The sequence below is a fragment of the Balaenoptera physalus genome (assembly GCF_965194825.1).
Source record: "Balaenoptera physalus genome assembly, chromosome: 7".
Classification (NCBI taxonomy): Eukaryota; Metazoa; Chordata; class Mammalia; order Artiodactyla; family Balaenopteridae; genus Balaenoptera; species Balaenoptera physalus.
The window spans coordinates 70,308,940-70,333,880 of NC_138886.1; the positions used below are offsets into that span (position 1 = coordinate 70,308,940).

The following is a 24,941-nucleotide window of genomic DNA, read 5'->3' on the forward strand; positions in this document are numbered from 1 at the left end:
ATGTAATCTGCTTGGACTTCCCTGGTGGCGCAGTGGATAAGAGTGATACTCAGAGTGATAGCACTTCTCATGTGATGGTTCGGTCAGCAAGGCAGAAGCAGCATTACCTTTTATGACCAAGCCTCAGAAATCACAGTATCATTTTTACATATTGTAGATGTCACAAACCCATTCAGATTCAAGGAGAGAGGAATTAGACAATGATCTCTTACTGGAGGATTTTCAACATTCTAGAAAAATTTGTGAAATGAGGGAAATGTTGTTGCTGCCATCTTTTAAAAATACAATCTGCTACAGTCCATAAAACGTCACATCCTTTCACATGTAAAATACATTCATCACTTCTCAAAACCTTCCAAAGTCTCATCTTATTATGGCAAAAATCCAGGTCTAGAGTTGCACCATCTCCATCAGCTCAAGGTGTGGATGGAGTTCCTCAGGCACAATTCCTCCAGCACTGCTCCTTGAGTGCCATTCTTCTCAATGTGAAGCCCTGTAATCTAAATAGAGAGGTCATTTGTTCCTTTACTCCCAACATACAATGGTGAGGCAGGCATAAGATATTATAATAGTCCCATTCAAAATGGGGTAAAGCAGAAAGCACATAGCAGTCACCGGCCTATTGTAACTCGGCTATCTATTAGGGCAGGTGGTGTCAATTTTCAGATTAGGGCTCAGTTCTAAGTCTCTGGGAGTTATTCTCCAAGGCTGATTTTTCTCCTTTCTGGCTTCTTGGCTCTGCCTTTTAAGTTATCCTTCCTTTCCCACAAGAAGTGCTTATGTTTTACATCGTGTAGACTTCTCATCCTGCTTCCTTTCTGGAAAAGTTTGGGGATCTGAAGCCCTCTTTATTGTGTATGCTCTTTATTACTTTCAGTCTAAACTGATATAATTACTGTAAACATTTACGGGGTTTGCTGTATATCCGTTTATAATGAATGCCATTGGATAAGAGGCACACCCACAAATCTCTTCAGATATATACCCTTTTTCACTTTGGGCTACCCGTGAGTCTCCAGTGAGACAGCAAGTTGGTGTTTTAGAGCGCTGTCACGTAATGGAGAGAATCTGTGAGGCACTCCCCAGGATCCTCAGAAGGCCTTTTGTGTGTTTGAAAGACTCTCTGAGACACCACCTAGATCTTTCTGAAGTCTTAAAGGATTTTACACTCATACTCAATCTGATCTGATAAATAGGGCTTGTTTGTTTATTGTTGTAGACCTCCACTCACAATACAAACAAACATAATGTCCCCAGTACTATAGCTTTGAAACAAATTACTCCAAAATCTATCACCCAAAATAATAAATGTCTCATCTCACAGATTCTGTGAGCCAGGGATTCCCACAGGGCACAGAAGGAATGGCTTGTCTCTGTTTCACCATCTCTAGGGCCTCAGGAGCACACTCCACTGGGTGGCTGGGATTGACCTGGCAGGTGGTAGGCACTTTCACTGGCCTGTCTGATGCTAGTAAGTCTCAGCTGGGACCTCAGCTGGTACTGGGTACAGAAGCACCTCGCAATGACTCTCCTTGTGGTCTGGTTTTTCTGTGAGCGTGGTAGACTCAGTGTAGTTGAACTTTTTAAAAGGGGCCTTGGGCTCAAAAGTGAGTGGCCCAGTAAGCAAGCTATTATGACCTAATCCATTGGTTCTCGGTGAGGGCAGTTTTGTCCCTGAGGGGATGTTTGGCAATGTCTGGAGACATTTTCAGTTGTTGCAACTGGTGATGAGGGCTGATACTGGCATCTAATGGATAGAGGCCAGGGATGCTGCTAAATACCCTACAGGACCCACAGGCCAGCAGCCACAACAAAGAATTATCTGGCCTCAAGTGTGTGCGCTGCCAAGCTTGATAAACCCTAACCTACCTTTGGAAGTCATAGAATATTATTTCCAACAAATTTTTTTGTAAAAAATTAACACTCTGTATGGTTAGTCAACTCAAGATGGCTGTTCTCTTGCTCTTTGTGCATCCCGTGCTAGACCAGTCCCTGCTTCACTCACACCCCGCTCACACCAACATGCTTGCCCCCTGCCCCACCAAGTGATTGTTCTAAAGCTTAGGCCAAAACAGCTCACCTGCTAGTTCATAAAAGGGAAATATCTGTGGTGGTGATGGTCATTAACCTGAGGGGTTGTGAGAGACCTGCCCCAGCTGCTGGTGTCCTTGGTAACTGATGAGCGAACCTGAGGTCAGTTCCCCCTAGAAATGTTAGTCTCCTGTGCTCCCGAGGAGTAGCAAACATGGCTATCAGATCCTGCCGGCCGATTGCTTTTCACGGCTGGGTGTTCTCTGAGGACCTTTTAATACAGACACGTAAGACCCCTGTCCAGTAAACCACTGATGTGGGCTCTGGGCTCTTTCTTGGGTCTGGAGATTGGGCAGCTATAAGGCTTGCAGGCCTGCAGGGTGCCGCTCAACAGTTGGCGAGCCAGCCAAGAAGCCCAGAGGCCGAGGATACTCCGGTGAGTGCTGAGACGCTGAGACGTCGGGAAATAATGATGGATAACGGGGTGGGGTGGGGGGATAATCCCAAGGTGGCCATCCACTAGCAAGTGGGACCTGTGGCAGCTGTCTACCATGAGGCATGTCTTTCTCGACCCTTATACTGATGATATCCTGTTAACCTCAGAGGCTCTTTCCAGTTTAAAAGTAGCAGCCCTGTGCTTGTGGCCGATCTGACTGCCCGGGACTGGCTGGTGAAGGCAAAACGCGAGGACCTGGGTTTCCTATCAGATACTTTGGGAGTTATCTGTTTGGGTAATGGAGCGTACCCCCAACCCCAAACCCCTAAACAGTTAAAAGCCACAGGCTTTAGGGATATTAACTGAGGACAGGCTTGTGAATTGGGTGTGGCCACTTCCCCGGCAGGGTGTGGTTTGGGCCTGTGGCGATGGCAAAATACTAATACCCTGGTGCTTCTGGGCCCAGCCGTGGAAAGGGGCAGAGCCACGATGCAGTGTGTTGGGACGACAGCTGTATGCAGTCTACAGTGTCTTACAACAGGTGGAAGCCATTACAGAAGGCTTCCATGATGCGTAGAGCAACGCAAAAGACTACTCTTCAGGACCTAGAACAGCTGTGGGAGAGAAACAGGACTCCCATTGTTACCGGGCCCTTCCCAGATTCTTGGGCAGCAATACCATAGAAATGATACCGCTTCCACAAGACTCTTAGGCAAGCAAAGATTTTTATTAAAAGAGAGAGCTTGTGCACAAGGGAGAAGGCTGGGGTGGGGGGTGGAGGAAAAAAGGCAGCTTCCTGAGTGGAAGGGGCGAGTTGCTTTTATAACAAAAGGGAGGGTGTGTCTCATGATCACTGACAATTTCCAGAAATCGTCACACTTCTTCGTTCAGCAGCAGGAGGCTCCATGGTGGCTCTCAGGAATAGGGAGTGCTTCTGGGAGGGGAAAGGAGTGCATGAGGAGTTTCTGCAAGAGAGCCCCGGAACAGGTAAGGTTGAAATTTGCAGTTGAGCTTCTTCCCTTGTGGCAACTAGGTATACTCGCTAATGTAACAGAGATAATCTTTTATTCCTGGGAGGCTGTTGCCCCCCTCTCTGATCCCACCCCCAGGACTCAGGACCCCTTGGCCTTTGTTCTCTAGCTTGCAAGGCCTGTTTTGCCCAAGACCGTTGTCTGGTCTTTTTTCAAAATGGCTGTACTCTTTCTTGTCTTCCTTTCTCACCATAGACATGGATAGCGACCAAGGAATCCCACTTTCTTGGCCATGCAGTTCAGGAATGGGCTGGTAAAGATAAGCGCTAGTATTTCCACCTGCCTTACAACCCTGCTGCTGCCTTGCTAATTGAAAGGCTCCAGCATTTGGCGCTGGCCGTGAGGACTGAGGGTGGACAGGCGGTATGGTACTGCAGGCCAGGACAGAAACCACAGGTGAGGATGGTGTTATCTCAGAATGCTGTTAAAATACAAATTTTGCTTACTGGTCACGACCTCCCTGTATTGTATTGCTAGACTTCCTCGCTAGCCTGAGGGCAGGGAATCAGCTTGCGGACTGGGCCACCGTGGTGGCCAGGCTGCAAAATGAGTCTGATGGCTGGGTGTGCAGCGAGATGCCATGGGAAATCCACCTGGCTCATGCCGCCATAGGGGGGCAACTGAAGACTCTTGCCTTCTTCCTGCCCTGTGTGCCACGGGCCTAGCTTACTCTTGACACTCTTAGCTGCTGTTGTGTGTATTGCATTTGTGGTATCTGGTTGCGGTGCGCCGCTACGTACCTGACCCCGGGGGTGTCTCGGAAGAGGGGCGGACAGAGATTGTAAGGGTCGTGCAGGGTGGGTAGGGGTGGGGTGTGTGGTCAGGACACTCAGGACGGCCGTTCTCTTGCTATTCGGGCACCCCCCGCTAGACCAGCCCCCGCCTCCCTCACACCCCACACCCACCAGCGTGCTCGCCCCCGGCCCGCCGAGTGATTGTTCTAATGCTTAGGCCAAAACGGCTCCACCTGCTAGCTCATAAAAGGGAAATATCAGTATCTGCTCTGCTGTTGCTCATTAACCTGAGGGGTTGTGATGGAAGGGCCCCTGCTACTGGTTTCCTTGGTAACTGATGAGCCAATCTGATGAAAATTCCCTGTGTAATAGTAGCTTCCTCCCTCACATAGGTAAGATTGCTGCCACGTCTTGCTTGCTGTCCACGGGGTGTCGCTGCAGGACCTTTTTCTTAAGATTCCCTGTCCGGTAAGCCATTGATGTTTCGGCTGTCTGGGCTCTTTCTTAGGTCTTGAGGCTGGGCAGCCACGGGGCTTGGAGGCCTTCGGGGTGCAGCCCAACACAAGCCTTCCCATATTTAAAGAGGAATGAAGTAAATCAACCTCAAGTTGGTGAGAAATGGCATAGTTTTCAAGGCACACATGGGGTGGGAGACAGCATTGCTGCTGTCCTTGGAAGATAAAATCTGTCAGTCTCGTTCTATTTCTCTTGCTCTGGTTTTAAGTTGTGTGTTCTGCTCTTAGAGCGAAGACTATGAAATATGTTTTTATCTTCCAGGAAGTCTTCAAAATCAGTGCTTTTGATGATCTTATTTCAAGGGACTTGGGTACTCATATTGCTGAGTTTTTATTTTTTTATTTACTTATTTTTTATGCTTTGACGCCAGTATTTCTTTTCTTTAAACAGCTTTATTGGAGTATAATTGCTTTACAATGTTGTGTTAGTTTCTGCTGTATAACAAAGTGAATCAGCTACACATATACATATATCCCCGTATCTCCTCCCTCTTGCGTCTCCCTCCTACCCTCCCTATCCCACCCCTCTAGGTGGACACAACACTGCTGAGTTTTTAATGTACAATATATCTACACTATAGCTGTGAGATTATGGACAGACCTAAATCTCTGGACCTTTTTTCTTGTCACATTAGTTGAAGGAAACAGAGCTTTTCTCAAATCTTTCAGATATTTTTTGAACAGTTAAAAACATTACTTATATGCATAAAGTAAAAGGGGGCATGTTCCACCCTCACCCTCCAAAAAAATTAGTACCCTCCAAAAAAATTAGCACCAAAAATTCTCTTCTCTCTGACCACTAACAGCACAGATGGAAGACTGTGCTAGTTCTCTCTGGAGGCTCTCACATGACTTTCTTTCCTGGAGTTGTAATGAAGCCCAGCTAGACGCCCCAGGAACAGCTCTATAGTTAAACCAAGTCAGGTTTCCTAACTTTTGCAGCAAGTGAGAGTACTCACCATGAAGAACCATGATGAGGCTCAGTAGGAAGGAGGGGTAAGGGGATTTGTACACGGTTTGAGCCTGGGTTACCTGATTCTAAGGAACTCAGGGAAGAGGGTATCAGCTCAGGATTAAAATGTTTGAGCTCATGTGAACTAGTGTTTTTTCCAGAGGTTCTAGGAACACAGTGGAGCTTGGGTAGTCCTTGCTGCTTTCTTACAGTCACTCTAAAGCTGAGAGGGTTGTGTTGTTGGCCACATTTCTTTAGAAATGTTAGGAAGATCACCTTGTGTTCCCCAACTCAAGGGGACTAAGGAGAATCCCATTCCTGTTTTTCTTTGGAAAATATAATGCCAGGATAAATGAGGAATGCAGCGTATGAAAACCCACTGTATGAAGCTTTGCGTCTGGTTTGGGAATCAGGTTGCTGCTCTGTTGTATCAAAGTGACCACATGGCTCAGATCCTTCAAGATGATGATTAGAGATGTACCAGAAAATAGATAATAGTCTATGATGTGAGAGAACAGTGTTTCTCAGCATTATATTCTGGGTATTAATAAAAGCAGTTCTTATAGGTCAACTTGGGTAGGAGAAGAGAACTGTTGAGACTGTGGTAGAGGTAAGGTCTGGGGTGTAAAGTCATTCCTAAGGGATGGACAAAGGCTGCTATTAAGAGTTAAATGTAGTAGTGTTGAGATTTTTCTTTTGACCACGCTCTTCTGAAAGCCAGCAGTGGGATGGTGAGACAGTAAAGGATACTAGAGAAAAATTAACCACTCTTTCTATGCAGGGATGGAGCACTGGAATGGCAGGTTATGCATTTTTCTTGTGCCTGATACCACCATCTGCAGTCATCTGCACATCTCTCCAAATAGAATGGTGTTGGTCCAGCAACATCACTGATGTAATAACTACCTCAGGTAAGTGAGACTATGGACACAATAATCAGTTTTAATGATTTTTTAACAAAACATCCAGCTAGTGACTTGATTGTAGTTCGAGACTGGTTAGTAGCAGTAACGAGATGACCCCAGTTCTACCATTGTCCTGAACAAAGTCCCCTTTGCGGCTCCTGCCTCTGCACACAACCAATGCTTCAGCAGACTTAGGTCATTCTCAAAGTTATAATCCTAATCGCTACCTAGATCTTGATAGGGCTTCTCTACTGTGCCCCAATAGATACTCCACAAAGGCAGGTTGTCCACTGGGAGCTTTGACCAGCTGCAAGCGTCCAGCAGGATATGTAAAAACCCATTTCTGGACACTGAGTTTGGGGGCTAAGTAGAGGCATCTCCTTGAGCTTGGTCTACACACGGAAGTATTCCCAAATGATAGCCAGGAACCTGTTGCACATGGCTGGTAAGTGCACTACGAGGTAAGTGGTGAGGGTGAATGAGAAATGCAGATACGGAAACTGGAGAAGTAAACTAAGTGGACAGTGTAAGTGGAATCCATAACCCACTCCCCTTACAGGATGAAGCAGGAAAAGTTGAGGGCACAGGTTAGCTCATTAATGGAGAGTTAGCCTGGAAAGTCAGTTAGAAAACCCTCTTTCCCCATTCTCTGAGCTTAAGTGATGCCTTTGAGTGTGTCTGTATACATAGGGTACATAGAAGGTTTGTGAAATCTGTGTTATCTGGATAAGGATGGAGGGATTAATAACCAAACACTTTGCCTAGTATGAAGAAATGAGTTGTTTTTATGGATCACTAATTCCTGGCTGGAATGTGTTGGCTTCTAAGTGATAAACTATCCTTCCCAACTAAGATAAAAGTTCAGTCAGTAGAAATTAGACTTGCCCTCCATTCACACATATAGACTCTGCTGATGGGCTCTTAGGTGAAATGAGGCAAAGAATGATAAACCTCTAACTCTATAGTCACAGCCTTCTGGAAGATGGACCAGTAAAGAGCTAGAATACTGCATGAACTTAAAATTGGGAAAGGGCTGTATACACAATGAAACATCTGAGCTCAGGTAACAGACCTTAACTGCCGTCAGCAGCTTTATATTCATCTTGTTCTAATACTGTATTAAATAGAACAGAAGGAACAAGGAAGGTTATATCCAGAAAAGAACTATTGGCATAAGTGCATTCTTGACAGGCTTCAGGAGGCACAATTAAGAGGTCACCTGTTTTCAATCATATCCATCCTGGAAGAAAGAATACTCAGTATGAGAATATTCTGCTCTGAGATAATGTTTTGGAGATAGAGGAAATGGGTAGTTCCCTAGCCAAGAAATAGGCTTTCTTGGAGCCCAGGGATGGTACTAAAAAGAATTTGGATCAGCTGGTCCAGAAGCCACTCTGTATCACACATGTGTACTTATGTATGTGTTGTTGTCTGGGGTGGATGAAAGCTTTGTGGGTAGAGCAGTGATCTGATCCTAGCATCTGCATGGACAAACCAATATAAAAGCTCTTAGAATATTATAAGTTCATCAAGTTTACTTATACCTGGATATTTGCACATTAGATTCTTTCTGCCACTGAAAAGATTTACTCTGCTAGTGTGATACTATGTAAGCTGAAGCTCTTCAGTTTACAATCCATTAAAAAAAAAGCCACATAGTAGTGGGTGTGAATGCTTAGAATCCAGATGAAATGTTGCAGATTTTTTATAAAACTCAAATTATATGAATTTATCAATAAGATAAAGGTCAAAGCAATTTAAATCTGTGTTTTTGTGTTGTATCAAAGATATTCTCTTCGGCCAAGATGGTGGAGTAGAAAGACCCTGAGCTTACCTCCTCTCATGAACACACCAAAATCACCAGTACTTGCAGAACAACCATCAATGAAAAAGACCAGAACCAACCAGAAGAGATCATCTACAGCTAAAGACATAAAAAAGGAACCACGATGAGAAAGGGTAGGAGGGGCAGACTTAGATATAACCATGTCCCATACCCCCCGGGATGGGAGCCCCACAAACTGGAGAAGAGTTATATTGCAGAGGTTCTCTCCTAGGAGTAACGTCTGAGCCCCACGTTGGGCTCCCCAGCCAGGGGGTCCTGCACCAAGAAGTCGAGCCCCCAGAGCATTTGGCTTTGAGGGTCAGTAGGGCTTTATTTCCCCCAGTGCTTTGGGACTCACAACATTGACTCCCCTTTTAAAGGGCACAGAATCTCCCTGCAATGGGACCCAGGGAACAAGCAGTAAATTGACAGGAGCCTGGGCCAGACCTACCTGCTGGTCCTGGAGAGTCTCTCAGAGAGGTGGCGGGGGGAGGGGGGGCGGGGGGCTGCAGCTCACCCTGGGGACGTGGGCACTGGCAGCAGCCATACTTGGGAGCTCTCCCTACCACGTGGACACTGGTGTGGGCAAGCACTGTTATGGGATCCTCTCTCTAGCTCATCAGTGCCAAGACCTGACCCCACCCAACAGCTTGTAGGTGCCAGTGCTGGGACACCTCAGGCCAAGCAACTTACTGGGTGGGAACACAGCAGACAGGCTGTATAAAGACCTCCTAAGCCCCCAGAGGCCTCTAGACATGGCTCCACCCACCAGTAGGCAAGCACTGGTGCTCTAGACCAGCGTTACCCACTGGGGAGGCAGACACCAGATTCAAAACCACAGTCCTGCAGTCAATGGACCCAGCCTACCCACAGCTAGCTACACCCTGCCCTGGGACAAGCTGGGCCCCAGCCTTGCCCACTAGCAGGCCAAAACAAGCTTGGGGACACCCTGGACCCTGTACCCAACTGTGTCAGGAACCACCTCCCCCAACCTCCACTAGTGATCTGACACCAGCTGAGGGATCCCTGGGCCCTGCAGCCAGACTCCAGGACCTGGCTCTGCTTGCCAGTAGTCCAGCACTAACCTTGGGACATGGGCAGGTGACAGCCCCAGAGTCTTCTGGACCTTGGCTCCGCCTACCAGTGAGCCAGCACTAGCCCTGTGGCCCCCTGGGGTCTTGCAGTCAGCTGCCCAGTGACAAGGCCCTACTCACCAGCAGCTGGCAGCCTCTGCACCAGGCAGGGCCTGGCAACCAACCACACTGGGAGCTAACCAAGCCTACCAGACCTCCCACATAGCCCGCCCCAACAGAAAGACCCACACAGTCCTCATGGGGGGAATGCCTAGAGCATATAGCATGGGAAATGAGATGGGAGTGCACTGCTGGGACGCATAAGACATCTCCTACAGAAGGCCACTTCTCCAAGGTCGGGAAACAGACAAAATGAGGTTGCCAAGGAACATGTTCCAGACGAAGGAAGAATGAAGTGGAGATACACAACTTACCTGAGGAAGAATTCAGGGTAATGATGGTACAGATGATCAAAGAACCTGGGAGAAGAATGGAGGCACAGAGAGAGAAGTTAGAAGTTTTTAACAGAGTTAGAAAATATACAGAACAACCAAACAGATATGAAGAAAACAATTACTGAAATGAAAAATATATATGAAGGAATCAACAGCAGACTAAATGATACAGAGAAATGAATCAGTGAGCTGGAAGACAGAGTTATGTAAATCACTGCTGCTGAACAGAAAGAATGAAAAGAAATAAGGACAGTTAAAGATACCTCTGGGACTACAATAGCACACTAATATTTGCATTATAGGGGTCCTAGAATGAGAAGAGAGAGGGGAAAAGGAACTGAGAACATATTTGAAGACATAATACTTGAAAACTTCCCTAACCTGGGAAAGGAAACAATCACCCAAGTCAAGGAAGCACAGAGTCCCATAGAGGATTAACCCCAAGAGGAACACACCAAGACACATTGTAATTAAAATGAGAAAAATTAAATATTAAAAGCAGCAAGAGAAAAGCAACAAACATACAAGGGAATCGCCATAAGACTATCAAGTGATTTTTCGGCAGAAACTCCGCAAGCCAGAAGGAAGTGGCACAATGTATTTAAAATTATGAAAGGGAAAAACCTCCAGCCAAGAATACTCTATCTAGCAAGGCTCTCCTTCAGATTTGGTGGCAAAATCAAAAGCTTCATGGACAGGCAAAAGCTAAAAGAGTACATCACCACCAAACCAGCTTTACAAGTGATAAAGGAACTTTTCTAGGCAAAAAAAAAAAAGGCCACAACTAGAAACAAAATTATGAAATGAAAAGCTCACCAGTAAAGCCAAACATACAGTAAAGGTAGGAAATCATCCAAGCACAAAGCTAGTAGGAAGGTTGAAAGACAAAAGTAGTCAGATCATCTATATCCACAATAAGCAGTTAGGGGATACACAAAACAATTATATGTAAAACGTATCAAAAACAGTAACTGTGAGGGGAGGAAAGTACAATGCATTTGAAATTAAGAGACCAGCAACTTAATCACGTGTGTGTGTGTGTGTGTGTGTGTGTGTGTGTGTGTGTGTGTGTGTGTGTGTGTGTATGATATACAGATTGCTATATAAAAACCTCATGGGAACCAAAAACCAAAAATCTATAATGCACACACAAAGGAAAACCAAACAACATTAAAGATGGCCATCAAATCATGAGAACAAAAGAAAAGGGGAAAAAAGACCTACAAAAACAACCCCTAAACAATTAACAAAATGGCAATAAGGATATCATGTTGATAATTACCTTAAATGCAAATGGACTAAATGCTCCAATCAGAAGACACAGAGTGGCTGAAGGGACGCAAGAATAAGGCAGGTGTATGTGTGTGTGTGTGTGTGTGTATATATATATATATATATATATATATATATATACACACACACACACACACTGCCTACAAAAGACTACAGATTTAGAGACAGAGTGAAGGTGAGAGGATGGATAAAGGTATTCCACACAAATGGAAGTCAAAAGAAAGCCATAGTCGCAATACTTATCAGACAAAATAGACTTTAAAACAAAGACTGTCACAAGGGACAAAGAAGGACACTACATAATGATCAAGGGATCAATCCAAGAATAAGATATAATTGTAAATATATATGCACCCAACATAGGAGCACCTATATACATATAAGACAGATATTAACAGACATAAAAGAAGTCGATGGTAACACAATAATAGTAGGGGACTTTAAAACCCCATTTACATCAATGGACAGATCAGCCAGACAAAATCAATAAGGAAACACTGGTCTTAAGTGACACATTAGAGCAGATGGGCTTAATTGATATATAGAGAGAGCATTCCATTCGAAAGCAGCAGAATACACATTCTTTTCAAGTGCACATGGAACATTCTCCAGTATAGACCACATGCTAGGCCACAAAACAAGCCTCAGTAAATTTAAAACTGAAATCATACCAAGCATCTTTTCTGACCACAACACTATGAGACTAGACGTCAACTACAAAGTTGTGTTTTGCGCAAAAAAACACGAACACGTGGAGGCTAAACAATATGCTGCTAAACAACCAATGGATCACTGCAGAAATCAAAGAGGAATCAAAAAATACCTAAAGGCAACTGAAAATGAAAACAATGCAATCCAAAATCTACAAGATGTAGCAAAAGCAGTTCTAAGAGGGACGTTTATAGTGATACAAACTTACCTCAGGAAACTAGAAAAATCTCAAACAAACTTTCTTTACACCTAAAGGAACTAGAGAAAGAACAAACAAAACCCAAAGTTAGTAGAAGAAAAGAAATATCAGAGCAGAAATACAGACTAAAAAACAAAAGAAAGATCAATGAAACTGAGTTGGTTCTTTGAAAAGATAAATAAAATTGAAAAACTTTAGCTAGGCTCATCAAGAAAAAAGGGGAGAGGGCCCAAATCAATAAAATCAGAAATGAAAAAGGGGACGTTACAACCCAGACCACAGAAATACAAAGGATCCTAAAAGACTACTATAAACTATATGCCAATAAAATGGACAACCTAGAGGAAATGGACAAATCTTACAAAGGTACAATCTCCCAAGACCGAATCAGAAAGAAATAGAAAATATGAACAGACCAATTACCAGTAGTGAAACTGAATCAATAATTTTTAAAATTCCCAACAAACAAAAGTCCAGGACCAGATGGCTTCACAGGTGAACTGTACCAAACATTTAAAGAAGGGTTAACACCTATCCTTCTCAAATTATTCCCAAAAATTGCAGAGGAAGGAACACTTCCATGCTCATTTTATGAGGCCAGCATCACCCTGAAACCAAAACCAAAGATACCACACACACACACACACACACAAAATTACAGGCCAATATCACTGAAGATAGTAGCAAAAATACTCAAAAAAATATTAGCAAACTGAATCCAACAATACAGTAAAAGGATCATACACCATGATCAAGTAGGATTTATCCCAGGGATGCAAGGACTTTTCAATATCCACAAATCAATCAATGTGATACAGCACATTAAAAAACTGAAGAATAAAAACCATATGATCATCTCAGTAGATGCAGAAAAAGCTTTTGGCAAGATTCAACATCCATTTATGATAAAACTCTCCAGAAAGTGGACATAAAGGGAACATAAGATAATAGAGGCCATATATGACAAGCCCACAGCTAACATATTCAGTGAGAAGTTGAACGCATTTCCTCTAAGATCAGGAACAAGACAAGGATGCCCACTCTTGCCACTTTTATTCAACATAGTCTTGGAAGTCCTAGAAAAGCCCAGAAAAGAAAAAGAAATAAAAGGAATCTGAATTGGAAAAGAAGAAAAACTGTCACTGTTGGCAGATGACATGATACTATTCACAGAAAATCCTAATGATGCCATCAGAAAACTACTAGAGCTAATCAATGAATTTGGTAAAGCTGCAGGATACAAAATTAATATACAGAAATCTCTTGCATTTCTGTATACTAACAACGAACTATCAGAACAATAAATTAAGGAAACAATCCCATTTATCATGATACCAAAAAGAATAAAACACCTAAGAATAAACCTACCTAAGGAGGTAAAAGACCTGTACTCAGAAACTATAAGACACTGATGAAAGAAATTGAAGACGTCACAGATGGAAAGATATACCGTGTTCTTGGACTGGAAGAATTAATATTGTTAGAATGACCAAACTACCGAAGGCAATCTGCAATTCAAAGCAATCTCTATCAAAATACCAAGAGCATTTTTCACAGACCTAGAACAAATGATTTTAAAATTTGTATGGAAACACAAAAGACCCCAAATAGCCAAAACAATCTTGAGAAAGAAGAATAGAGCGAGAAGAATCATGTTCCCTGACTTCAGAGTATATTACAAAGCTACAATAATCAAAGCAGTAGGTACTGGCACAAAAACAGACACATAGATCAATGGAAAAATATAGAGCACAAAAATAAACTGATGTATTTATGGTCAGTTAATCTATGACAAAGGAGGCAAGAATATACAATAGAGAAAAGACAGTCTCTTCAATAAGTGGTGCTGGGAAAACTAGACAGCTACATGTAAAAGAATGAAATTAGAACATTCTCTAACACCATATATAAAAATAAACTCAAAGTGGATTAAAGACCTAAATGTAAGATTGGATACCATAGAACTCCTAGAGGAAAACATAGGCAGAACACCCTTTGACATAAATTGTGTAGCAATATTTTTTTTGATCTGTCTCCTAAAACAAAGTAAATAAAAATGAAAATAATTGTGACCTAATTGAGAAGATTTTGCACAGCAAAGGAAACCATCAACAAAATGAAAAGATAATCTACTGATTGGGAGAAGATATTTGCAAATGATATGACCTATAAGGAGTTAATATCTAACATATATAAACAGCTCATACAACTTAACATCAAAAAAACAAACAGCCTGATTAAAAAATGGGCAGAACTGAACAATATTTTCCCAAAGAGGAAATGCAGATGGCTAAGAGGCACATGAGAAGATGTTCAACATCGTTAATCATCAGGGAAATGCAAATCAAAGCCACAATGAAACGTCACCTCACCCCTGTCAGAATGGCTATCATCAAAAAGAACACAAATAACAAATGTTGGTGAGGATGTGAAGAAAATGGAACCCTTGTACACTGTTGGTGGGAATGTAGATTGGTGCAGCCACAGGAGAAAACAGTACGGAGGTTTCTCAAAAGACTACAAATAGAACTACCATATGACCCAGCAATACATATCGGAAAAAACAAAAACACCAATTCAAAAAGATATGTGTGGGACTTCCCTGGTGGTCCAGTAGTTAAGAATCCACCTTCCAATGCAGGGGACATGGGTTTGATCCCTGGTCGGGGAACTAAGATCCCACATGCCACAGGGCAACTAAGCCTGCACGCCGCAACTACTGAGCCCACACACTCTAGAGCCCACATGCCACAACTACTGAGCCCGCACGCTCTGGAGCCCGCGCACTGCAATGAAAGATCCCGCACGCTGCAATGAAAGATCCCACGTGCCACAATGAAGATCCCACATGCCGCAACTAAGATGCAGCCAAATTAATTAATTAATTAATTAAAAAAGTAAAGATACATGCACCCCAATGTTCATAGCAGCATTATTTACGATTGCCAATATACGGAAGTAAATGGATAAAGATGTGATATCTATATACAATGGAATACCTCTCAGCCAAAAAAGAGAATGAAATTTTGCCATTGGTAGCAACATGGATGGACTTGGACGGTATTATGCTAAGTGAAATAAGTCAGACAAAGACAAATACTGTATCACTTACATGTGGAATCTAAAAACCACAACAAACTAGAGAATATAACACAAGCAGACTCACAGATATAGAAAACAAACTAATGGTTACCAGTGGGGAGAGGGAAGGGGGAAGGGGCAATACAAGGGATAGGAGATTAAAAGGTACAAACTGTTACGTATAAAGTAAGCTACAAGGATATATTGTACAACACAGGGAATATAGCCAATATTTTATAATAACTAAATTGAGTATAACATTTAAAACTAAGAATCACTGTATTGTACACCTTATATAATATTACACATCAACTATATTTCAATTAAAAAAATTTCTTTAATGGAACCACAGGAAAAAATATATTTTTTCTCTGATTATCTGACCCTCTCTATACACCAAGAGTTACCACAGGGATTTTGTATTCATTTATTTGAGTATGACCTGAAGACTTTGAACTTTCACATACACAATAAAAACTTCTGCTGGTTTTTGTCATTACTGTTTTTTTAAAAAGCCTACATTTACTGTAATCCATCTAATTAAGGACTTTAACTTTCAACCAGTAGATGGCAGAATAACATCAACCCCTAGAAAGTAGTTGTTCAGAGACTGTTACCAAGAAAATAGAGGAACTATCTATTATTAGTGCATTTGGTTAAGGACCACAACTTTAACAGTTCTGTAGTGTATACAATCATCTTTAGTGAATATCTAAGTCTTCTTTTTTCAACCATCACTCTGCCATTCAAATATATGCTTAAAAGTGGATACTAGCAACACAGATAAGCTATCAAAATCGGGGGAGAAATTCCAAAAAATTCATTTTTAAAAGTATTTATGGGGGGGCTTCCCTGGTGGCGCAGTGGTTGAGAATCTGCCTGCCAATGCGGGGGACACAGGTTCGAGCCCTGGTCTGGGAAGATCCCACATGCCGCGGAGCAACTAGGCCCGTGAGCCACAATTACTGAGCCTGTGCGTCTGAAGCCTGTGCTCCGCAACAAGAGAGGCCGCGATAGTGAGAGGCCCGTGCACCGCGATGAAGAGTGGCCCCCACTTGCCACAACTAGAGAAAGCCCTCGCACAGAAACGAAGACCCAACACAGCCATAAATAAATAAATAAATAAAAACTAAAAAAAAAAATCATTGGCCTTTAAAAAAAAAACAACAAAAACCCAAGTTGATCATATATTTAAAAAAAAAAAAAAGTATTTATGGGGACTTCCCTGGTGGCGCAGTGGTTAAGAATCTGCCTGCCAATGCAGAGGACACGGGTTCGATCCCCGGTCCGGTAAGATCCCACATGCTGCAGAGCAACTAAGCCCGTGCACCACAACTACCAAGCCTGCGCTCTAGAGCCCACGTGCTGCAACTACTGAGCCCACAATGAAGAGTAGACCCCACTCGCCACAACGAGAGAAAGCCCATGCGCAGCAACAAAGACACAACACAGCCAAAAATTATTAACACATTTATGTGGAATCTAGAAAAATGGTACAGATGAATTGGTTTGCAAGGCAGAAATAGAGACACAGATACAGAGAACAAACGTATGGACACCAAGAGGGGAAAGCGGGGGGTGGGGGTGGGAGGGGATGAATTGGGAGATTGGGATTGACATATATACACTAATATGTATAAAATAGATAACTAATAAGAACCTGCTGTATATATAGCACAGGGAACTCCACTTCGCTGTACAGTGGAAACTAACACAACATTGTAAAACAACTATACCCCAATAAAAAAATACTTTTTTCTAATTAAAAAAAAAATAAAGGTGGCGCAGTGGTTGAGACTCTGCCTACCAATGCAGGGGTCACGGGTTTGAGCCCTGGTCTGGGAAGATCCCACATGCCGTGGAGCAACTGGGCCCGTGAGCCACAACTGCTGAGCCTGCGCGTCTGGAGCCTGTGCTCTGCAGCAAGAGAGGCTGCGATAGTGAGAGGCCTGCGCACCGCGATGAAGAGTGGCCCCCGCTTGCCACAATTAGAGAAAGCCCTCGCACAGAAACGAAGACCCAACACAGCCATAAATAAATTAATTAATTAAAAAATAAAATAAAATAAAAAATAAAGAATACCTCTCTTTAACAAAGGAATTTTAAATTCTAATTCTAGAATTATCCCTATTAAAATTACCTACAAGGCACAATGCCTCGTGTTACAACTATAATCTGCTGGAAGTATTAACCAATGCTTTAAATTATGATACAAATAATATGAAACAAGGTTTTTATACTATACAGATAACATGACTAAGGTAAAAAAAGAGAATCCCCCAAAATCCTCCCAAAATGTTAAGAATCAATGAGAGTAATAACAAAAATAAACATGGTAAAATCATGTATTTCCTACTACTGCAATAGAGTTTGAAATATAATGTGAAAACAAAACCTCATTCAAAACAGCAATCTACATGCCAAGGACAACTTGAATAAAATATCATTATAACTGAAGAAAAAGACCCTAGTTTGCCCATATTATAAATAAGACTTTTATTACATGATTTTTACAAAGCATAAAAATTCAGAAAGTAAAGATTATTCAAAAAGTTGTGATGGAACAAGTGGATAATAACTTGGAAACAGAAAACTAGTAAAAAGCTATATCCATAACAATAACATAAAATACCAGGGTAATTACACCTTCACATGATGGGGGGAAACTGTGCAAGACAGCATTAAAAAAATGACAAAGGAAAAACTAATTTCACTACATTACAAAAAATACCTTGTATGTTAAAACATGCACTCAAAGAAAGATGGGAAAATACTTGCTGTAAATAAAGATTAATAGTCTTAATATAAAAGGAATTTTCATAAATTTATTTTAAAAATTCATCTTCATTTCAACCAGAAAAAAGAAAAGCTATCTGAACAAGAGACAAGCAGTAAATGCTACCTTAGCACGTTAAGAATAAGCACTGACAAAGCAATAGAGTAAAGGACAAGGAATGTGACATCAGTACTATGTAAAAAAACACAAAATTATCACCAAAAGGTCAAAATGCAAAAAAAGACAGACATATTTGACTATTAAACAATGTGTAAAGGTGGTCAAAAGGTACAAATAAGTCCTGGGGATATAATGTTCAGCATGGTAACTATCAATAATACTGTATTGTATATTTGAAATTTGCTAAGAGAGTAGATCTTAAAAGTTCTCATCACAAGAAAAAAATTGTATTAACTATGTGTGGTAATGGAAATTAACTAGACTTGTTATCATTTCATAATATATACATATATAGAATCATTATGTTGTATGCCTGAAACAAATATCATTATATCTGAATTTTAAAAAATTGAATAGCCCAGCCCCCATAAAAATGACATAAATTGAGGAAAAATGTCTTTGTAGCTAATAGGATACTTAAAATAATGGACAGGAACAAATGATTCACATATGAAAAAATGCACATGCTCAATAAACAAAAATTTCAGTGTTTCCAATAATTAAAGAAATATAAATCCAAACAGTAAGATAACTGGAACTGCCAAGATTGCCTTTGAAATAGTCACTAAACACATTCTGGTGGAAACGCATAGTCACACACTCCTGGAAATATTTTTCAAAAGCCTAAAAAAGCCTACACTATTTGACTCAGATTTTACTTAGAATTTATCACAGGGTAATAGAGATAAACAAAATTTTATGAAAGAATATTAAATCTTAATTTATGATAAAAAATTGGGGGTAGATATTTAAATATATAACCATAGGGAAATGGAAAAAAAATATGAAGGCACATTCATGGGTGGAGTACTGTATAGACATTTAACACTTTCAAATAAAAAAACTTATGAAAATCATTAAGACAAAACTAAAGTAAAAAATTATGCAATACAATGACAATTAGTAACAAGTATCTTACTAAATGCTTCTCTGTGTATGTTTTATGCTAATTACTTTATAATATTATCTCCTTCCAATTCTGATATAGATACAATTATTAATGCCCACCACTGATCCCACAGACAAATGAGAAAATGAAGCTTAGAGAGGTTAACTTACCCTAAGGTCTTTCAATCGTTGAGCTGCGGATAGAACGGTGGTTTTACTTCTGATAGTATGCTTCTGTAGTTTTGAATGAAATTTTCTGTAGGAGTATATTGTCTTTATAATCAGAACAAGATAATTTTAATTACAAACCAGAAAAATTTGAACATGATTAAATGTTTGCTTTGCAGATAACCTACAGAAATACTACTCTTGGCAAGTGGGAAAAAAATTAAATATGGATTTTTATCTGGTTTAAAAATGGAATGTTTTTCTTAATGCACATGCATTTGATAATTAGGATAAAAGCACCTTACATATTATTTTCTAATACATACAGATTTTAGAAAACTTAGTGAAAGCCATAATGAAAGCAGTGTGTGCCTTTGGAAGTTGAACTTACTTCCTTTTATCATCCAGATTTTAGCTTAAGTTCTGACATATTTGCAAAGTATTTGGCAAATGTCTGTACATATATAAATTCATAATATACCTAGTATTAACATGTTACTTCTGACATGTGGAATCACTGATAATTTACACCCTCTGTTCACTTTTATTTTCCTGTACTCACTGTAATAGACAGGAATTATTTTTATAATCAGGAAACTTAACAAAAGCTTATTTTTGAACCTATCAGAAAAACTAAAAGAAGAAATTAAATGTTAACACAATGCTTTACATGCTTGCAGCTTTTATCCTCTTTTAAATATTTTTCTAAATGTTCCATAAAAAAAAAACTATCAGCTTGTAAAATAAAGACATCTCTCCAATCATGTCAGTCACCTAAAATTTCTTTATCTGTAAGGAAGGAATTCCAGATTTAATTAGATTTAATTAGCATAGCACCGGTCAGCTGTTTTATGATTATCAAGAGTCCTGTCAATTGCAGAAAGTTATACAGTAAAAGAATGAGAGGTGGGATGTGAGAGGCTGGAGGTAGGGGGTAAAGGTGGAGCAGTTAACTTACCTGGCTGAACAATATTTAGTTAATTACAAAGCAACAGGGTCAAATGTAATAGAAGGCAGAAACCTTTTCTCAACAACGGAAAAAGAAAAGCTTATGCAGAGCAGACATGGGGCAATACCATCTCAGCATGTCAGAATTAGCGCCAAAAAAGTAATACATCAAAATGATGTAAAAAATAAAGGAACCATAGCAAAATTGCACCCAAAAGGTCAAAATGCAAAAAGATGGACAAATTTGATCTCAAAAATTAACTAAACGGCCCTGCCTTTGTAAACCTCTAACAGATTGAGAAAAAAAGTCAATGCAAGCAAATGCCAGTTAAATTATATTTATTATATAAAGAGATCCTATAACTCGATATGAAAAAGGAAGCAACTCCAATAGGTATTACAAGGGCAAAGGATATTAACATTCGATTAAAGAGGAACACAGCTACTCAAAAAACACAAATATTTAACTTCATTAATAATTAAGGAAATAATTGGGATGCTATTTCTTGCTTATTCAATGCACAAAGTTATTAGCAATTTCTACTTTTTCTATTTCCTAAATGTTCTCAAATGTGCTATTTTTAGTAATAAAAAATTGAATCATTAAAAAAAATAGGAAGTATGAAATTTTCTGCCAATGCAGAAATCATAAAAGCATTAAAATGAATCAACACCTGTATGGGCAGTGAGGTTCAGATCCCTTGAAGCCAATTCCTTTTGTCTTGGTTCCTGAGTTTTATTATGAGGTTGTCAATAAAGAGAAGGTTGTTCCTGATTTACACTATGACAATCTCCCAAGTATAGGGATATAAATATAAACATATGTATGTAAATGTATATATGTAAATTATTTCTTCAGGTAGACAATTATTCCAGGGAAGTAACTCTTCAGATTCTTCAGAATCACTCACTTCGGAGGACTCCTATGATTCCATTTGTGGCTAAGGTCCCATTTAAGATCTCCCCATGTGGTTCTGAACCAGTAGGGATGCCCTTGGTATTGAAGAGGCTGAAGATCTACTTTAGTACTGCCTGCAAGAGAGCAGCGTCCTAGGCTTTCTACAGCTGGCTTCTTAGGGAATCTGAAGTTGGTCCTGTCCTTTAGACATAGCCAAAAGGACATTTTTCTGCTCTGACGCCAAACAGTACATCTTCTGCTTGCTCAGATTATAGCCTTGAGGCAGATCACACAAAGCTCAGGATGCACATGGGCTGGAGCAGCACCAGGGCAACCACCTCAAATCAAACAGTCGTGTTAGAATGACTAAGTTGGGAGACTGAACTTAAAAACCTATAGCTTTGTTCAGAATGTTTTTCTTTGTCTTGTTCATAAGTTTTACTGAACAAAAAGGTGGAATGTAGCAGAGCCTAAAGTTACTGAGCAAAAGCAATTCTCTGAGACTTGAACTTTGCTAAATAACCTGTATAAAGACAACTCTACAGAAAACAATATACAAGCAGAAAAAGTGACAAGTTTGATCTGTAGTAACAATTCAGTCAAATGACAAATTTGGTTGTCAATTTAATGTTGTAGTTCTTATCTACATCAATTCCACAAGACTACATAAACATTTATTCTCTAGTACTGAATTTCCATTTGAACAGAAATAGCTGCTAGGTGGAAGAAAAGAATTTAAATTTAAAAACAATTTCACTATAGCTAAAGTGCCAATTGATTTAAAAATTATATATGTGTATGCATGCATATACATATGTATGTATGTGTATGTGTGTGTGTGTGTGTGTGTGTGTGTGTGTATTTTCTCTCTCCCTCTCCCCAGAAAGAGATGAAATCCTGACTTAGGGTTATACTATTTTTTGAGTTAATATTTTTGAATTTATTATTTCTCTGGTCTGCCTAAGAATCGTCACATATTCTGAATGTACCCACACAATCTGGTGAGTTGGCAGCTATGTCAAAAACTCTATGAAAAAAGGGAGGCAGCTAATAAGGCTTGGAGACCTTTTTTGTTTATTATTTTAGGTTAGAGCAGGCAGCCTCCCTTTGATGTTTTGTAGTCAAAGATGAAAACTTTCAACTTTGAAGCATAATGAACATAATTATACATTTACTACAATCACCTACACTTTGACTTACACAACACCACAAAAAGACATCTAACATTTTTCTACTTATCTTTTTACATTTGTTAAACTGGCTATGTTAAATACGTTTTCAGAATGCATTTGTTAACCATTTGATAAACATACTAAACCAAGCAATACAAATAACATCAATTACCTTTTTATCTAATAACTGTACCAATCAATGTAAGAAGATACAACTGAAGGGGAAGTATGGGATCATCCATGATGCACTGCAAAGGTATTACACCTTGGTCCTAAGAATGATCTGAAGGTGCTGAAAGAGGTGATTCTCTGGAAGGTGACCCAGGGTTTTCTTCAGGTGGAAAAACTGTGAGAGTACAAGCTCGAATGCCACCAAGTGACTCTGGAAGGTCAAAAACTTTATGCCACTCATCCTTTTCTGGGTCATATTTCTGGACAATTTCTACCATACAACGATTATTCCAAGAATATCCACCTACGACATAGATTTTATTTTCAAAGACGGCAACTCCGACATCACTTTGACCTCTTAACATGGCAGCAATTGGTGTCCACTGGTCAAGGGTTGGTGAATAGTATTCACAGCTTAGAACATCATCATAATCACTTGTTCCTCTGAAGTGATTGCCACCAATGACATAGAGCTTGTCTCCAACTGTACACATGCAATGCAGACCTCTGACTGTAGTCATTGGAGCCTTCTGTGTCCATTTGTCTGTATCAGGGTCAAAACACATGAGCTCGTTTTGGAAAGTATCATGAGTAATTCCTCCTGAAATATACATTAAGCCTCCATACACTGTTCCAGCATGGCCATAGTGGGGTTCACTCATTTTTGCAACATAGCTCCACTCATTCATTCTTGGATTGTAACATTCTACTGTGGCCAGCTCACCAGCTGCACTTCGCCCACCAACAGCATACAAATGTCCTTTGAGAGCACTCAAGTGGAAAAATGTGCGCTTTTCGTTTAATGAAGCAACCTGCATCCATTTATTATACCGAGGATCAAATCTGAAAACTGTATCAACGGCAGTTTTTCCTTTTGTATCATAATTACTTTGACCACCAACTACATAAAGAAAGTTTCCAATGACAGCAATGCCATGCTGGTAACGAGGAGCATCCATGGGGGCTAAAGATCTCCACTCTTGCGCCCTTTCATCATACATCCGTAATTCTTTACTGACAACCAGCTGCTGCCTCAAAACTCCTCCTAATGTAACCAAGTGGGTTGAGTCAGATCTAATGGCAGTTCTATCTGACTGCATCACTGGCTGCATATATGGCATCATTTGGTAATTGCTAGCTTCCAAAAGCAAATTCACACAGGTATTGTCTGTTCTCATGAAATCTACTGTCTGCACATAATTGATGAGATCCTGTGGTGTCATCAGTGGAAATCGAATATTCTTCATTAATTTTGCAGCATAATCCATCCGAGGGTCTTCCAACCTTAGCCAGCGACAGGCAGCCTTGAAAAGCTCAAGTTCAGTACAGTGCTTAAGACTATTGCTGGAAAGCACAAAGGCAAGCCGTTCAAAAGGGAGTTTCAGAAACTCCCCAGTACTCAATAATGCAGGAAAATTCTTCAGGATGAAATTATTGACATATTTATCTACTTCTATAAGATTGTAGGTGTTAGCAATTCGTCCAACTTCAACACAGTTATCTAAAGAGACTCCTGAAATAAGAAACACTTTACAGAAGTCTAAAACAGGTAAAATTTGCAAAAAGCTGGCAGCTTCAAGTGTGTCCTGAAGATTGTCCATATTAAGAGAAAGTTTTGCAGTATAAATAAAATCAATTATTTTCTTCAGACCAACTTTGTTCACCCCATGAAGCTTAATGCACATTAAATCTTGTTCTTTCATTCCACCTGTGAACATAGCCTTGAAATAATCACTAGCAGATGCCATCATAGCTCTATGAACAGGGAAGATTTCATCTCCATCACCTGGTACCAGGGTCACGTCACAAAGCAATCCTTCTATTCTAAGCTGATCAAAGCCTTGCAAAACCACCGAACTGTGAGTATTGCTGGTAAAAAAACGTGTGGTTCCTGCCTTGCAAGGCTGTAAATGGGCGGAGACGCCCATTTCACCGTTACCAAGAGACACTTTCATGTGAAAGCCTTCCTCTTGCACAAAGATGTATGCCGGCCAAAGAGGTTATGACTTGAAAGCTTTAAAGGAAACGAGGATGTCCCAAGAGCAAGAGAGCTTGCTTTCCTTATCAAGGGCAAACAGTCACTGTGGCACACCTCAGAACACACCAGTCACTCTCTAAAAATTGTTCTACAGCAGGACCACAGAGGGCTGTGGACCTCAAATCTGTTTATTATGTAGATGATTCATCACCTGAAGGCAGTTTAGTGACCCGGTTCACCTCGTCCGGCCTGCGTTGCCGCTCCTCCCGCAGTTCCGCTCCGGGCCAAGGGGGAGGTGCCGCCACGTCCTGCGGCCCCGTGGCTCGCTCGGCGGCGAAGCCGGGTACCTCAGCGAGCGGCCCGCCGCGCCCTCCGCTGTCCTTAGAACGTCGCCGCTGCTACGGGCCCGTCCTGGAGCAAGGGCCTGGAACACGGGGCTGCAACACGGGCCGAGGCCCCGACGCCGAACCGGTCCTTCCGGAAAGGCCTGCTCCCAGGATCCCCCGGGCTAGGAGCGGCCG

The 24,941-nt window shown here is 40.9% G+C and overlaps 3 protein-coding genes across 7 annotated transcripts in view; 1 reads left to right on the forward strand and 2 right to left on the reverse strand.

Moving 5' to 3' along the window:
* LOC309664758 (uncharacterized protein) overlaps positions 1–24,941 on the forward strand; it is a gene marked incomplete at its 5' end in the record, with an annotated part of 83,587 nt that overhangs the window by 54,380 nt on the left and 4,266 nt on the right. The window contains 3 exons of the transcript XR_014266022.1: positions 4,712–4,843; positions 6,481–6,610; positions 8,392–8,563. Of the gene's footprint in view, positions 4,844–6,480; positions 6,611–8,391; positions 8,564–24,941 lie in introns of the transcript that reaches the window.
* Positions 1–24,941, reverse strand: part of LOC309664751 (interferon alpha-1-like) — a 109,159-nt gene that overhangs the window by 20,471 nt on the left and 63,747 nt on the right. The gene's annotated exons all lie outside the window — the stretch shown is intronic.
* On the reverse strand, positions 7,825–24,924 carry KLHL9 (kelch like family member 9). 5 transcript variants are annotated; one of them, XM_082470473.1, is made up of 6 exons: positions 22,444–24,924; positions 19,257–19,358; positions 12,170–12,219; positions 9,937–9,981; positions 8,439–8,528; positions 7,825–7,844 (listed from the first exon to the last, which is right to left on the reverse strand). In XM_082470473.1, the coding sequence occupies exon 1, from the start codon at positions 24,395–24,397 to the stop codon at positions 22,544–22,546; it is 1,854 nt and encodes a 617-aa protein (XP_082326599.1). In that variant the 5' UTR covers positions 24,398–24,924; the 3' UTR covers positions 7,825–7,844; positions 8,439–8,528; positions 9,937–9,981; positions 12,170–12,219; positions 19,257–19,358; positions 22,444–22,543. The 5 variants fall into 5 exon arrangements, with proteins under 5 accessions (XP_082326599.1, XP_082326601.1, XP_082326598.1 ...); XM_082470475.1 differs by lacking the exon at positions 7,825–7,844 and having other exon boundaries at positions 8,403–8,528; positions 19,257–19,341; XM_082470472.1 differs by lacking the exon at positions 7,825–7,844 and having other exon boundaries at positions 8,403–8,528.